General features: G+C 35.9%; 1 protein-coding gene across 7 annotated transcripts in view; it reads left to right on the top strand.

Annotated features, from left to right (window-relative positions):
- Positions 1–14,443, top strand: part of LOC138317876 (serine/threonine-protein kinase SIK3-like) — a 68,152-nt gene extending 53,709 nt beyond the window's left edge. Inside the window, exons 16-18 of one of the 7 annotated variants that reach the window (XR_011207817.1) lie at positions 7,247–13,221; positions 13,267–13,311; positions 13,462–14,443. Coding sequence is in view for 2 of the 7 variants with exons in the window: in XM_069259850.1 (XP_069115951.1) it covers positions 7,247–8,650 (1,404 nt within the window). In the remaining 5 variants the exon portion in view is untranslated. Of the gene's footprint in view, positions 1–7,246 lie in introns of all 7 variants that reach the window. The other 6 variants (XR_011207816.1, XR_011207814.1, XR_011207815.1 and 3 more) reach the window with 6 other exon arrangements.
- Positions 14,444–18,343: the final 3,900 nt, after the last annotated feature.

Genomic DNA, 18,343 nt, shown 5'->3' with positions numbered 1-18,343 from the left:
AAAGGGTGGAGTTAGGGCCTAAAATACATCAGGGTGTGTATTAAGGGGAGTAAAGGGTGGAGTTAGGGCCTAAAATACATCAGGGTGTGTATTAAGGGGAGTAAAGGGTGGAGTTAGGGCCTAAAATACATCAGGGTGTGTATTAAGGGGAGTAAAGGGTGGAGTTAGGGCCTAAAATACATCAGGGTGTGTATTAAGGGGAGTAAAGGGTGGAGTTATGGCCTAAAATACATCAGGGTGTGTATTAAGGGGAATAAAGGGTGGAGTTAGGGCCTAAAATACATCAGGGTGTGTATTAAGGGGAGTAAAGGGTGGAGTTAGGGCCTAAAATACATCAGGGTGTGTATTAAGGGGAGTAAAGGGTGGAGTTATGGCCTAAAATACATCAGGGTGTGTATTAAGGGGAGTAAAGGGTGGAGTTAGGGCCTAAAATACATCAGGGTGTGTATTAAGGGGAGTAAAGGGTGGAGTTATGGCCTAAAATACATCAGGGTGTGTATTAAGGGGAGTAAAGGGTGGAGTTATGGCCTAAAATACATCAGGGTGTGTATTAAGGGGAATAAAGGGTGGAGTTAGGGCCTAAAATACATCAGGGTGTGTATTAAGGGGAGTAAAGGGTGGAGTTATGGCCTAAAATACATCAGGGTGTGTATTAAGGGGAGTAAAGGGTGGAGTTATGGCCTAAAATACATCAGGGTGTGTATTAAGGGGAGTAAAGGGTGGAGTTATGGCCTAAAATACATCAGGGTGTGTATTAAGGGTAAGGAGTAAAGGGTGGAGTTAGTGGCCTAAAATACATCAGGGTGTGTATTAAGGGGAGTAAAGGGTGGAGTTATGGCCTAAAATACATCAGGGTGTGTATTAAGGGGAGTAAAGGGTGGAGTTATGGCCTAAAATACATCAGGGTGTGTATTAAGGGGAGTAAAGGGTGGAGTTATGGCCTAAAATACATCAGGGTGTGTATTAAGGGGAGTAAAGGGTGGAGTTAGGGCCTAAAATACATCAGGGTGTGTATTAAGGGGAGTAAAGGGTGGAGTTATGGCCTAAAATACATCAGGGTGTGTATTAAGGGGAGTAAAGGGTGGAGTTATGGCCTAAAACACATCAGGGTGTGTATTAAGGGGAGTAAAGGGTGGAGTTATGGCCTAAAATACATCAGGGTGTGTATTAAGGGGAGTAAAGGGTGGAGTTATGGCCTAAAATACATCAGGGTGTGTATTAAGGGGAGTAAAGGGTGGAGTTATGGCCTAAAATACATCAGGGTGTGTATTAAGGGGAGTAAAGGGTGGAGTTATGGCCTAAAATACATCAGGGTGTGTATTAAGGGGAGTAAAGGGTGGAGTTATGGCCTAAAATACATCAGGGTGTGTATTAAGGGGAGTAAAGGGTGGAGTTATGGCCTAAAATACATCAGGGTGTGTATTAAGGGGAGTAAAGGGTGGAGTTATGGCCTAAAATACATCAGGGTGTGTATTAAGGGGAGTAAAGGGTGGAGTTATGGCCTAAAATACATCAGGGTGTGTATTAAAGGGGAGTAAAGGGTGGAGTTATGGCCTAAAAATACATCAGGGTGTGTATTAAGGGGAGTAAAGGGTGGAGTTATGGCCTAAAATACATCAGGGTGTGTATTAAGGGGAGTAAAGGGTGGAGTTATGGCCTAAAATACATCAGGGTGTGTATTAAGGGGAGTAAAGGGTGGAGTTTATGGCCTAAAATACATCAGGGTGTGTATTAAGGGGAGTAAAGGGTGGAGTTATGGCCTAAAATACATCAGGGTGTGTATTAAGGGGAGTAAAGGGTGGAGTTATGGCCTAAAATACATCAGGGTGTGTATTAAGGGGAGTAAAGGGTGGAGTTATGGCCTAAAATACATCAGGGTGTGTATTAAGGGGAGTAAAGGGTGGAGTTATGGCCTAAAATACATCAGGGTGTGTATTAAGGGGAGTAAAGGGTGGAGTTATGGCCTAAAATACATCAGGGTGTGTATTAAGGGGAGTAAAGGGTGGAGTTATGGCCTAAAATACATCAGGGTGTGTATTAAGGGGAGTAAAGGGTGGAGTTATGGCCTAAAATACATCAGGGTGTGTATTAAGGGGAGTAAAGGGTGGAGTTATGGCCTAAAATACATCAGGGTGTGTATTAAGGGGAGTAAAGGGTGGAGTTAGGGCCTAAAATACATCAGGGTGTGTATTAAGGGGAGTAAAGGGTGGAGTTAGGGCCTAACCACATCAGGGTGTGTATTAAGGGGAGTAAAGGTTGAGTTCAAATATTCCAAGATAAGTGAAATGGGAGGAGCACTAGAGGGATGAGTAAATATGGTGTATGATATAACTTAAAAATGCCTTGTAGATGCAATCGATGCCAATGTTCCACTGAGCCTTTCCTTTACAAGGTGTCCTTGTCCGTTGATATCCACCCTAAACCTCCCCCCTCCCCTTCCACTAGGTATGTAAGCAATGTCATCCTCGATACTCCAGGGGTTCTGACCTCTTACTATCTCTACACCCCTTGACTATCTCATAGTGAAATTGAAGGCAGCTCAGCGGAAAACATTTGACCAATCACAGGCCAGCAAAGATTTCCTTTGAAGACTAAAGAGAGAGCGACGCCTAACATCAAAGCCACACATTCAACCACCGTTATACGGCTCTTTTGATGTACATCAAATGACTAAATTACCTGTTCTGTTCTATTGCCTCCAGTTTTACTATAAGATAGTCCAGGGGTGTAGAGATCTTAAGTGATAGGAACCTCTGGAATATCGAAGATGAAGCCATGTAGATGCAATGGATTTCCACTGAGCCTTTCCCTCTACGAGCCCCCATTACCATCAGCCAATCACACGCTTTGTTGTATATGTCTTTGGTTATCACCGGTTCTACTAACATTTGACATTGCATTCTAGAGATCATCATTAAGTTTGGGAAATTTAAGATTGTCTAAAGATGTTTTTTATGTACACTGTGGCATCGCAATGTTTAAACAGTGACACTGTCAACTGCAATACGGCAAGGTGTTGGTAGATACGTTGTCTAGTTCTATACAAACTTGACGCACCTTTCGCCTCAACAAAAAAAATAAATTAAACATATAAACAGAGGACGTGTTTAGAACACAGGAGTCAGACTGTCAAATTGTTTTGAAGTTATTAAATGGATTTTTTATGACTACTTTGAAAACAGGGTTAATTTTGTGTAAGAAAAAGAAAGAAGAAAAGAAAATCAAAATTGATATCGGGGTAGCTATTATACTATCAATCAACTACTTTTTGATTGATTGTTGTTTAAATGTAAAGAGCATTTCTGATTTTTTGTTAGTGGTTAGTGGAAGTAGACGATGACTACCTTCACATTTAACAGGAGCACTGTCATGTTACAGTCCCTAGTAAAGATGGTGAACTTAGTATGCAATGTCAGTTTTAATTGGAAAATTAACAAATGTTTAATTCATTTAGCTAAACTAGTGACATATATCCCAAATAATAATATATATTCTCTTGTAACCGCTATCATGTACTGAAAGTTGTTAAAAAAAATGTCCAAAGGTTTAGGCAGATGTTGACCTAGTGTTACTGCAGTAGTTTGTCCTGGTGATGAGGTCATTACCCTAAACATTACCAGCTTCTACTCCCAGCAGGAATCCGCTTCAAATGTTGCACATTTAAACACATGCATCCATAATAAATGTGATGAAGGCTGAATCGTTATAAAGCACTTAGTAGAACAAGTCACAAGCATTGCTGCATGGTAACTGTATTCTGACACTATATAACTACTGAAAACAAATGTACAAATAATTAGATGTTTTAGAATTATAGTACACACTGTCAATAAAAACTCTCAAAAAACTGGTGGTGGCCTGAGTGGTTAGATTGCCATTGTTCTGCCACAGGCTGTCCACTTACTGGGCCACAGTGACCGATTCGTCCACTTCCTGGGTCACAGTGACAGATTTGTTCACTTCCTTGACCACAGTGACCGATTTGTCCACTTCCTGGGTCACAGTGACAGATTTGTTCACTTCCTTGACCACAGTGACCGAATTGTCCATTTCCTTGGCCACAGTGACCAAGTCGTTCAGATGTCCCATCATTCTACCACTTCTATTTCCTTTCACAAGTTTTAGGTAGTACACTTTAGACAGATTTGTGTTTGTAATCTGACACATACCTAAATAGTTGTAAGGACATTAATAAACCAAACTAAATCATGGAGAGAGCACAACATTTCTGAGCAAACTTGAAAAGTTTCATCAAGTATGATCAATAAATATTTCATTGAGCTCTGCTGTTTCTGGATTAATGGTCCATTGATAAATGTATTTTAGGTCGACAGTTATTCTTTTAAAAGTACATGTTTATGATAACTTACAACTTACATAACACAATATCTGGTAGTATTCCATATACCTTTACTAATCTAATATCAATACAGGCAATTCTTCTACAATTTTAACATTTTATTATTTATTTTATAATTGATCAATTGTTTTATCATTTCATTTGTTTGGTTTTCTACTTTATTTTTCTCCTCTACTCTGGTGTTTTGGGAACATTATTTCTGGTTTTTGGGTAGTTGGTTTTGTATTAGGATAGAAATATGATGATTATGTCTGATGTAGACTATATACACAGGTATTGTGTATTATATATGGTAATATTCTACAGGTACTTTATATTACAGTAATTTATAATGGTTTATTACAAAATTTTAATGCATTCAACAAATGATGAATTGCTTGCACTATAGAGAACAACCAACTAAATAATTTTTCATGGACCACATTTTTAAAGTTTGTTAAAGTTTTGTAATTGTAATGTATTATTAAAACAACTGAAAGCTACTGTGTTCTATAATTAAAGTCTAGGTTCTCATATAGCACTAGTTAGAAAAAAGTGTGGGTCCTTCTGCTCAAACTCCAGCCAGAGTAGTCATTATGAAATCGGCCACATTTTGCGCTAAAAAATCCTGAAATTCTAATGTTTTTATCTATTAACAAAATTTATATTTTGAACCTAAATCGCATTCTGACTAACTTTTTCCTATGACATGTTTTCACAAAAAATGTCTTGTTAAAAAGCTCGCTAGAGGTCAAAGTTTACCAAATGTGACAATTTTTTTTTTATTATTATTCATTATTCAATTTTTACCATATTTGTTGCATTACATCGATGCAGTATGTCATTCTGAAGATTTTGATGCCTTCAAATTTAGAATTGGTCCACTACATAATTTTTTAAACATCTCTGACTCCACCAGTCCGATCATGCCCAATCTCACACAAGATCTTCCACTTATTACCGTGACCAATTCTTGTTAATATGGCATTGATTCAAATACAAATGTGGCAGAAATGAGGTCACTTCCGGTTTAACCTAGACATATATTCAAGGTCACATGGGCCAAAAAACCTAAAATTTTCAGATGGTTTTTCGTGAAGTTCTGTAAGGCCTAGCATGTTGAGACAAAGTGCCACCAAGCTTGTGAATATGAATGACCTTGACTGGAATACTTTTTAAGTGAAAAGCCCGTCAAATTGTCCCGGTGACAATTTTTAGTTACTTTTTAAATTCATAATTAGCCAGCCAATCAGTGGCCGGGTCAAAATTCTATCATGGGCTCAATCTTGTATAAACACAGAGGCCATTTTGAACGTCTTTTTTTCATTTACAGTGGAACCTCCCAAAACCGAACCTTCTCAAAACCGATCACCTCTAGAAACCGAACATGGATGTCATGTACGGAATGAATTCCTCTTTATTAATAGTATATAAAACTTCCCAAAACCGATCCCTCCCAATTCCGAATACCGGACCGATTTTGAGATCGGAATAGTCAAATGTAACTAAAATACACTTCTGAAAACCGGCCTTACCTGAGCAACACCGATAGATTGCATTGAGGTCTGATCAACCGACCGTGAAATACACACATACCTGTACCATAGTTGTTGCATGCCATGTCCTTAGGCATGTATACCGATGGGAAGGCTATAGGTACACAGTAATTATACCCGAGATGGTGGTGTAATTATTTAATCATGCCTATTGTTTAGATATCTAGCGAAGGTCTACCATGTGCACGCGGTTTGTTTACTGTAGGAAAACAAGCAGAGCTAGTAATAAAGAGAAAGTTTTGTATTCAAATCACACGTTTTTTTTTTATTTACATATGTAGTTGTCGGATAACGTAAATTATCTGTATGAAGAAGCCGAAGCCATGTATTGTTTTAGAAAATGACTATGTCATATAATGACCGGCATTGACTGAACATCGTGTAATTAGACCATATAATTTTATTCTTGACGTAACCGGAAGCGATCGGTCGTATGTAGGTTGCAGACGAGAACATCCCCAAGAACATTCACGCAACTAACTAACTAAACTACGTTTATAAGCGGTAACAAAGTCAAGTTTGCTGTAATCCATTCCTTTTAAACGTATGATTCTCTCTTTTGTGATAACATTCACATTAACAATCAATATCGGTCTGTTTTAACGAGCACTAGGCATACATGCGGTGCACTAATGTAAAAAACGACTTCCGATCGATTAAATCCGGATCGTGATGATCGGTATTCGGTTCACTTCTCCAAACCGAACCCTCTCTAAACAGGCCGAAATTATATGCACCGACCATGATCGGTTTCGGGAGGTTCCACTGTAGTTGGTTGTTCCCTATATGTATTATATACAGATTGCATTTATCACCAAAAGTGTTCTTATGCTATAATGCAGAATTTTCATGTAACCTATATCTGGTTATGTAATCCTTAAAACATTTTTAACAAAGAGGCTAAAAGATTATTTTTAAGATGCTGTTTTTAACTCTCTGTGCCAATTGATGATACGTTTTTTTGTCTTGTTGGAAAATAATCTTTATGGATATAACCACCAACTGAATTAGATAAAATGTCTTTATTTAGTTTCATGTATGGAATTGATTTTTCCTATTTCAGATGTTATTTTTATTTGATGAATATGTTTTGATAAAAGTCTTCTTTAAGCTTCAAAAACACATGTTAAACACATTTCAATTTAGCTTACTACATTTTACAATAAACCAGCATTCACCCACATCTTCTGTAGGTACAGAAATAATAGATATTCTGTCACATTTCAGCCTTATATATCACATAAAGATAATAGATCTATATAGAAAATCATTATCCTGTCTTGTTTTAGCCTTCTATACCACATAAAGATAATAGATCTATATAAATAATATTTATCCTGTCTTGTTTCAGCCGACTACAACAATCCAGCATTCACCTGTTCCGTCTCCACCTCTTGCTCCAGCCTCACCAAGCTTCGCGCGTCACGCTAGCTCTTCGACAGATTCTCAAAGTGCAACTCTGTATCAGCACCTACAACGCCTGCATCTTCATCAACAGATTCAAAATTCTCAGCAACCGTATCAACGCATGTCTCCCCCAACCTGTCTCCCGATGCAGCGTACCGATTCTCCACCTCAGAATTTCTCCCAGCTTTATCAGAACTTTGGTCAGTCTCACCAGCGTAACAGTCCACCACCTAACATAACTAACTTTCAGAATCTTCAGATGATTAAGGAAGACTCGCAGGATCTGCCTGACCAGAGCCCTAGTGAGGACGGAGAAGTTAGCATGCAGGTCGGCGACTCCGAGTTCACTTCCCAGGATAAAAAACACAGACAGTTCTCTGGGAAGCCCCAGATAAGTATTACTGATACCTCTGGTCATGTGACGGATGTGACTTCTGAGGGAGAGAATGATATGTCTCCCTCACCGACCGAGGTCGAATCCATGTCTGGAATACCAGCTACATATCACACTTTCCAGGACTTGTCAACTTCTCAGAATTCTCCTCAGCCATCCCCATCTCGTTCTCATCGACCTCTTTCTCATTCTCATTCCTCGCCAGCCTCGCCTAATCATCAGTCTCATCCACCGAAGAATTTTACATCTCACCCGGCTACCTATAATTCTCTCATTTTTGGCAGTTATATTACAAACTTGGCGGCCATTCCCCACAACATTACAGACTTGAGTAACCTAGGTAACCCAAAGAGCTACACCGTACCTGATCCGATTCATGCTAACATTCCCTACACCTGTGGCTGGGTAGGCCCACAGGTGTCCTCACAAAATAGGTCACAACAACCTAGTTCTGCACGGATGCCTGTGGGCCGACAGACAAGGGGGGTGGGTGTTCCGGAATCAGTAAAGTACCAGAATGTTGGTGTACCTAATTCAAATGTAAGTGTTGAAGCCCAAAGCAACAGAGTTTACAATGGTGAACAAAATCTCATTCACGATATAGATATGTCTGTTAAACAGGACGCCCTGAACTCCTCTAACAGTATAGGACATGTAGATTTGTTAACATCTCCGGGCCTGAATAAGATTCAGGGCTCCAACATCAATCTTACATCCACACGCACTGTCAGCGATATATTACAGGAACTCAAGAGAATTCTGGGAGATCGTGGAAAGGAAGTAGTGTACCAGTGTTCAGATCATCTGTTCCGATTGGAGAACTCGGATGTTCAGATGGAGCTGGAAGTGTGCCAGGGCATTAGTTATAATGGTCTACAGGTGCGAAGGATCTCCGGGGACAAGGGACATTACCGGGCTCTGTGTCAGGAACTACTGTCAGGAATCAACCTATGATGGCCGTTTTTTTATCTTGGAAATATCGCAAAACAATGCTGTAAACAGTGCCAGAAACATGGAATAGAAAACAGTGCTGGGGTTAGCTTCTACAGTCTCTGTTTATTCTCAGTAATTAGTTGCCAAGGCTGTCAAGTTCTCATTAAGGGAAGTAACTTTGATAGATAACTGTTGGTTACTTTGGGTTTTCCTAGGAATGGTGACCATGGAGTACTCAGGGTTTCCTGGAATTGGTGACCATGAGCAACTCTGGGGTTTTCCTTGAATGGTGGCCATTAGATACTCAAGAGTTTTCCTGGTATTTTTGGTTACCATGAGGTACTCAGGGTTTTCTTGGAATTGGTAAATATACAGAGTACTTTTAGAGTTTTACTGAGATCGATCAATATGGAGAACTGGGAGGAGATTGGGGATTTCCTGGGATTAATTTCATGGGTCACTTATGGTTTTCCTAGAATTTATCATAAGGAATAGTCAGAGTGTTCCTTGTTGTTGCCATACAGTTAAATCTGAGCACCTTGGGGTGTTTGTATCTAGGCACTGTGTAACTATAACTGTTAAGCATTTGGTTGTGTCTGATCTACCTGTCCTATTTTGACATGGCACATCAAAAAAAGTTCTCCTGCTTTGCCACTTCATTTCCAATCGGTGATATGGCATGTATGTGTTTGAAAAGGGGGCTGTATCAAAGGTTGCTACTGATGAAATTTGTAAGATATATATGCTTAATATGTTTTTGATACAGTCCCTTTTGGGAATACAAAACATTGGTCTGTGATATAAAGTGCTTATGGCTTTACGATTAGACCCTCGCTTCCTTGAAAAAAGATGTTTGAATGGGACTCATTCACGTACCACGTGCACGTGATACCCGATAACGTTTGTGCGGGACTATTGTTTCTATTGGTGATGGAATGACGTCAAATGACGTTATCGCGGGATAACGTCATTTCAGCGGGAAGATTAAAAAGAGCTACATTCCATCACCACTGGAGATACTAGTCCCACATAAACGTTATCTGGTATCACGTGGTACATGAAATGAATTAGTCCCATTTATTCAGATGAAAAATAGTTAGAAAGATGCATTAGTAGCAGTACTGAACAAAAAGGTTGTAGACACGGTCACTGGGTAAAACTGACCAATCACCATGCAGTTTGTAGCCACGCCTTGTGCTCACACTCGGATGGGTTTCCATTCAATGTCGGAGCAAACAATATGGCATACAAAATACACAGTCTTGTATCTGTACAGTGGTTTGATTGACAGCTGACGATCGGTCAATTCAGTTCCAACAATAGTCAATGTACTGTGTTATCTGGTGAAGTAGTTGCTGCTATTTTGAAAGTTCTAAAATGTAACTTATCAATCAAGTTCATTCCATGTCTTTACAAGGAGGCCTGGGTCTTATACGCTGTGTAAGAGGTGCGATGTGAACATCAAACACGAAGTTGTACATACTGCATGGTTACCTATCTTACTTTTATAATATTGATTATATCTATGTTTTTGTTAAATATTCATGATATTTTTATTTAATTATTGTATTATCAAGTGAAGTTGGTTGTATATTAAGTCAGTTGAATTTATATTATTGTACAGTGCTATACGCATACTGTGAACCACTTCATCTTCGTGTACATGTATACTATATTGTTTTGCAAATACATAAATTCGCAATCAAGGGCTGTTATATATACTTATTTACATTTTGTAATGACGTTTTATACATTTAATCATGAAACATTTGAATTAGCGACTGAGCTCTCGTGAAATTTTTTGAAAACTTGCATCTCGCGAAAATGAAGTGGTTTTTTGCACCAGTTGCTAGAAAGGGGAATATAATCTTCATTATACCTGTCCATCGACAGTTTATGTTTGATATCATGGTCAGACCTGGCTGTGGTGATAAAGTCTGCGAGACCCAATCTCATCGCAGGTTTATTTTATGTTTTAATTGTTCATTCAAGGAATATTTAAAAGGATAATTTGCATTTAATGTTTTCAAATTTTTGGATAATTATTCTTAATTCGTGTAGAGCTGGTCTACATCATTTTATTTGTTTTTAAGGAAAAATCAAGGTGTTTGTTAAAGATGCTCCACCGCTGACAGAACATAAACAATACTCATCACTTGAACAATAATTGGTGTTTAATCATGAATATATATGTGTCTAATTAACACAAAAATTATTATAAAATAATTTATTTTGCATTAATTTTGGTGCATGACTCCAAATAGAATAGAGTGCCAAGGAATTTTTTCAGGATGCAATTAATTATTTTTTATGATTCTAACTTGAAGTAAAATTAGAAGCTCAAACTTTCCAATGATGGTAATGGTGTAAAGTAAGTATCTTTTATAACTGAAGAAAAATACTAAATTGTCTGCTCCTGTTTTTGATAGTGAAAAAATACCATTTGTCAGCGGAGGAGCATCTTTAATGTAATATAGCAGTGTCCTGATCATAGATTTGAATATCATGATAATCTGCAAAAAATAATGGAATAATTTAGTTGAAAAATTATGTCATATCCTGAAATATCTGGTTGTAGAAGTTTGGATAATTTGTTGAGTTTGGAATATTGACTTACATTATTATCCTTTAGTTATCTCCCTTACACCACGTGTCTGATTTTCTAACCTTGAGAAGGTAGTGGCCTAACACAATATGAACTCTTTTAGTTCTGCAAGATAACTTCCCATCACTTGATTTCTAGCTCTGCTACTTCTGGTAGCTCTTCTCTCTATGAGCTGGCAGATCTTTTAAGAAGAATTCTCTTCTATTCCCTTCTAAGAAAAGTGCAAATTGAGTTGATATTATGTCTGATGAAAAGGCAAACAAATTGTCAATTTATGATCTAAAATAGTTCCATGTGGAAATGCTAAAAACTTGACAAAGGGTAAACATAACTGAGTTTTCTACCAGAATGTATTGATATAATGTACTTCTTACTGCGACAGAAGTAAACACAAGTGTATAAATATATGTTTGTGTGTCATATATGTCTTTCATTAGAATTTAATTTTATATAAATATGATGATTTTATATATCAATATAAAAAATTATACACTGTAAATGAACATATTTTATTAGTAAGTCAATTTATCTCACTGTTTTTAGATCAAAACATTTATGCTTTATTATAAATGCATTAATTGCAGTTTATTTGTGAAACTATTGTAAATTGGCAACGTCATCGTTTCAATAAGATATCTAAATCTTGTACTGAAATTTTACAATTGGCAAAAGTACACGTACATTTACATCAGTTTCATTAACAGGTTTTAAAGTAATTTCTGAAATCTTGGGGTGGGGCGGATTCAATTTCAAAAAGTGAAAGTTAGGCATGTTGTCCTGAAGAGTATAGTTATACAGGAAATTATCAACATTTATCTATTGGTAAACAGAGCATGCCAAATAATCTCTCATTAAAATCATTGTCAGTGATGTGATATGTACCCAGTATGTAGAATGGTGATGCAGATTTGACAAAGATTAATGTGTCATTAGATATCCAGAACTGCTTGTCATACAAGTATCATGTGATTTTAGAAGATACTCATTTAAAGAAGATTCTCTCTAGTAGTCAGATCACAAACTGTTAATCTGTTAATTTTCAAATTCAAATAATAATTGTTGTCCAGGTAACTAAACAGGTAAATTGACATTATGGCAATGAAAGGAGGGGCATTACAGTCTTTCCTGTGGCAAATTGTCTGATTTTAGCTGTGATATTTCTTAGTTTCAACATAGATTTTTCTTTCTTTGTTTTTTAAAGTAAATTTGCAGGTTCGAACTTATGATGTGTTGGGGGCCGGTAACTATTATTTACTTTACATTTTTATAATGTTGTATCAGATTTAAGAAATCTTATTAGTTGAATGTTTATTTTTAAGTGTATATTATTTACAATATAAACCTTCTATTTTTTGTGCACTACTCAGATCCAAGTACAGTATAATCAACTTAACTTAAAATTTTTAATGATTTGGTCCTCACCAAAATATCTCTGGAAAGGTATACATGTATTCGAACCTGTCTATAAAGACCACCCGAAATATACATGTAGTAGAACCTGTCTATACACCTGAGAAACAAGGAAAATGTGAAATGTTGCTAAGACATGTCTCTATAACGAGGTATTCACTAAGACATGTCTCTATACATAGGTGGTCAATAAGACATATCTCTATACAGAGGTGGTCAATTAGACATGTCGTTATAACAAGATGATCTCTTTACAGAGGTGGTCACTAAGACAAATCTCTATACAAAGATGGTCACTAAGACATGTCTCTATACAGAGGTGGTCACTAAGACATGTCTCTATAGAAAGGTGGTCAATAAAACATGTGTCTATAGTGAGGTGGTCTCTATAGAGAGGTGGTCACTAAGACATGTCTCTATAGAGAGGTGGTCACTAAGACATGTGTCTATAGAGAGGCGTGTCTATAGAGAGGTGGTCACTGAGACATCTCTACACAGAGGTGGTCACTAAGATATGTCTCTATAGAGAGGTGGTCAATAAGACATGTGTCTACAGTGAGGTGGTCTCTATTGAGAGGTGGTCACTAAGACATGTCTCTATAGCGAGGCGGTCTCTTTAGAGGTGGTCACTAAGACATGTCTTTAGCGAGGCGGTCTCTATATAGAGGTGGTCACTAAGACATGTCTATAGCGAGGCAGTCTCTATATAGAGGTGGTCTCTATATAGAGGTGGTCACTAAGACATGTCTATAGCGAGGCAGTCTCTTTAGAGGTGGTCACTTAGACATGTCTTTAGTGAGGCGGTCTCTATATAGAGGTGGTCTCTATACAGAGGTGGTCACTAAGACTGGTCTCTTTAGGGAGGTGGTCTGTATAGAGAGGTAGTCACTTATACATGTTCCACTGTACAAAAATAAGATGAACATTAACAGTTTATCAGTGCAAAGTACAGTAAAATGTCTGTTGATAAGAGTTTCTCAAATTAGACTGGTTCTGTATGTTATTGATTGTTGTTGCCTGTTTTTGTTTTCCCTAGGTAATGTACTTCAATTAATCTGTGTTACGAAAAGAAATCAGGATAAAATTTATTTGAATTCATCATTGAATATTATGAATAATGCCTAATTTATAGCAAAAAGAAAATGTATTTATTAATCTTCTTCCTTTTTTTGTAACATTTGAAACATATTGGGTATTAGTTTATGATTATTTGATTCTGATCTTTTAATATCTGATTTTTCTTTAAGAGCCCCTTGAGAGATTTCATTCCTTCTAGGCCCCAAAGACCGTGTGACAATTGAATGATTAGGGTATTTAAAAGGAATATTATGAAGATTATGTGCCTGTGAAATATGGGAGAAACCCATAGAATTTGGGATTAGTTCAGAAAACCCCAGGTGGAACCTCAAGATTCTTAGATGGTAACATGTTCTAAGGTTCTCTAAGGGTCGCTGATATTTTAGTGTGATATATTGGTGGTTTAAGATGATTGAATGCCTTTGGTATCCCTTATGGGTTCCTTAGTACGAATGTGTCCGAGGTACTTAAGGGAAGTCCTTACATAGTTTATGATGGGGACATGTGCACTACAAAGCTGTAGTGCATAAATGTGTATGAAGATGTTACACACGTGCAAGTGTTCGTTACTACGTGTATATTTGTTTGTTTGGCGACCTGTGTCAAGTGAAAGTGTATGTGTGTGGTTCGTAAGTATGTGTGTCACCCCTTAATGTGATGTCATGTTGGGAAAAAAAACATGTGACAATAAATTGGAAGATTCATCATTTTCTCCAGAAGAACTTTATTGTGTTTATTTTGTCTTTTATCGAACAACAACCATAAATAGCATGACTTATTTACACAGACTCAGGAGTTCCATCCATGATACCCACCATATATACTGTATATCTAATGTAGGTTAAATCCACAGTATCTACAGGGTAATTAGACAACTCCACGGAATCTACAGGGTAATTAGACAACCCCACAGAATTTACAGGGTAATAAGACAACTCCACAGTATCTACAGGGTAATTAGACAACTCCACAGTATCTACAGGGTAATTAGACAACTCCACAGAATCTACAGGGTAATTAGACAACTCCACAGTATCTACAGGGTAATTAGACAACTCCACAGTATCTACAGAGTAATTAGACAACTCCACAGTATCTACAGGGTAATTAGACAACTCCACAGAATCTACAGGGTAATTAGACAACTCCACAGAATCTACAGGGTAATTAGACAACTCCACAGAATCTACAGGGTAATTAGACAACTCCACAGTATCTACAGGGTAATTAGACAACTCCACAGTATCTACAAGGTAATTAGACAACTCCACAGAATCTACAAGGTAATCAGACAACTCCACAGAATCTACAAGGTAATTAGACAACTCCACAGAATCTACAAGGTAATTAGAAAATGCGGGGAATCTACAGGGTAATTAGACAACTCCACATTATCTACAGGGTAATTAGACAACTCCGAAGAATTTACAGGGTAATAAGACAACTCCACAGTATCTACAGGGTAATTAGACAACTCCACAGAATCTACAGGGTAATTATACAACTCCACAGTATCTACAGGTTAATAAGACAACTCCACAGAATCAACAGGGTAATTAGACAACTCCACATAATCTACAGGATGATTTGCTTTTGAAGTTTCGCATATTTTCATAATTACTCTTAATTTATGTAGAGCTGGTTCACCATCATTTATTTGTTTTAAGGGAAAATTAGGGTGGTTGTAAATGTGAAATAACAGTGTCCTGATCATAGATTTGAATATTGTAGTAATCTGCAAAAAATATTGAATATTTTAGATGAAAAATGATGTCATATACTGAAATATCTGGATGAAGAAGTTTGGATAATTTGTTGAGTTTGGAATATTGACTTACATTATATTCTTTAGTTATCTCCCTTACACCACGTGTCTGATTTTCTAAATTCATAGTTTCCTATACAGTCCATATTACCAGGTTATAATGTTAACATTTTCTATACAACCCACGTAACCAGGTCATAATATTAACATTTCCTAAATAACCCACATAACCAAGTTATAATGTTAACATTTCCTATATAATATATAAAACCAAATTAAAATGTTAACATTTCCTATATAAATCCAAATAACCAGGTTATAATGTTAACATTTCCTAAACAACCGACATAACCAAGTTATAATGTTAACATTTCCTATTTAATCCATATAACCAGGTTACAATGTTAACATTTCCTATATAATCCATATAACCAGGTTATAATGTTAACATTTCCTAAACAACCGACATAACCAAGTTATAATGTTAACATTTCCTATATAATCCATATAACCAGGTTATAATGTTAACATTTCCTAAACAACCGACATAACCAAGTTATAATGTTAACATTTCCTATATAATATATAAAACCAAATTAAAATGTTAACATTTCCTATATAAATCCAAATAACCAGGTTATAATGTTAACATTTCCTAAACAACCGACATAACCAAGTTATAATGTTAACATTTCCTATTTAATCCATATAACCAGGTTATAATGTTAACATTTCCTATATAATCCATATAACCAGGTTATAATGTTAACATTTCCTAAACAACCGACATAACCAAGTTATAATGTTAACATTTCCTATTTAATCCATATAACCAGGTTATAATGTTAACATTTCCTATATAATCCATATAACCAGGTTATAATGTTAACATTTCCTAAACAACCGACATAACCAAGTTATAATGTTAACATTTCCTATATAATATACGTAACCAGGTTATAATGTTAACATTTCCTATACAATCCACATAACCAGGTTATAATGTTAACATTTCCTATATAATCCACATAACCAGGTTATAATGTTAACATTTCCTATACAGTCCACATAATCTGGTTATAATGTTAACACTTCCTTTACAATCCATATAACCAGGTTATAATGTTAACATTTCCTATACAAACCACATATCTTGGTTATCATGTTAACATTTCCTATATAATCCTCATAACCAGGTTATTATGTTAACATTTCCTATACTGTCAACATAACCAGGTTATAATGTTAACATTTCCTATATAATCCACATAACCAGGTTATAATGTTAACATTTCCTATATAATCCACATGAACTTGACCAGGATCTTATGTTAAAATTTCCTATACAATCCACATAACCAGGTTATAATGTTAACATTTTCTATACAGTCCACATAATCCAGTTATGATATTAACATTTCCTTTACAGTCCATATAACCAGGTTATAATGTTAACATTTCCTATATAATCCATAGAACTAGGTTATAATGTTAACATTTCTTATACAGCCTACATAACCAGGTTATAATGTTAACATTTCTTATACAATCCACATAATCAGGTTATAATGTTAACATTTCCTATGCAGTCCATATAACCAGGTCATAATGTTAACATTTCCTATATAATCCATATAATCAGGTTATGATGTTAACATTTCCTTTGCAGTCCATATAACCAGGTTATGGTGTTAATTTTTTTTTATATAATCTATATCACCAGGTTATAATGTTAACATTTCCTATTCAGTCCACATAATCAGGTCATAATGTTAACATTTCCTATGCAGTCCATATAACCAGGTTATAATGTTAACATTTCCTATATAATCTATATCACCAGGTTATAATGTTAACATTCCCTATATAGTCCATATAACCAGGTTATAATGTTAACACTTCCTTTACAATCCATATAACCAGGTTATAATGTTAACATTTCCTATACAAACCACATATCTTGGTTATCATGTTAACATTTCCTATATAATCCACATAACCAGGTTATAATGTTAACATTTCCTATACAGTCCACATAATCTGGTTATAATGTTAACACTTCCTTTACAATCCATATAACCAGGTTATAATGTTAACATTTCCTATACAAACCACATATCTTGGTTATCATGTTAACATTTCCTATATAATCCTCATAACCAGGTTATTATGTTAACATTTCCTATACTGTCAACATAACCAGGTTATAATGTTAACATTTCCTATATAATCCACATAACCAGGTTATAATGTTAACATTTCCTATATAATCCACATGAACTTGACCAGGATCTTATGTTAAAATTTCCTATACAATCCACATAACCAGGTTATAATGTTAACATTTTCTATACAGTCCACATAATCCAGTTATGATATTAACATTTCCTTTACAGTCCATATAAACCAGGTTATAATGTTAACATTTCCTATATAATCCATAGAACTAGGTTATAATGTTAACATTTCTTATACAGCCTACATAACCAGGTTATAATGTTAACATTTCTTATACAATCCACATAATCAGGTTATAATGTTAACATTTCCTATGCAGTCCATATAACCAGGTCATAATGTTAACATTTCCTATATAATCCATATAATCAGGTTATGATGTTAACATTTCCTATGCAGTCCATATAACCAGGTTATGGTGTTAATTTTTTTTTATATAATCTATATCACCAGGTTATAATGTTAACATTTCCTATTCAGTCCACATAATCAGGTCATAATGTTAACATTTCCTATGCAGTCCATATAACCAGGTTATAATGTTAACATTTCCTATATAATCTATATCACCAGGTTATAATGTTAACATTCCCTATATAGTCCATATAACCAGGTTGTT

This window comes from Argopecten irradians, chromosome 3 (genome assembly GCF_041381155.1).
Source record: "Argopecten irradians isolate NY chromosome 3, Ai_NY, whole genome shotgun sequence".
NCBI lineage: Eukaryota > Metazoa > Mollusca > Bivalvia > Pectinida > Pectinidae > Argopecten > Argopecten irradians.
Note: the sequence above shows the minus strand (reverse complement) of the source record. Positions and strands in the feature narration are given on the sequence as shown.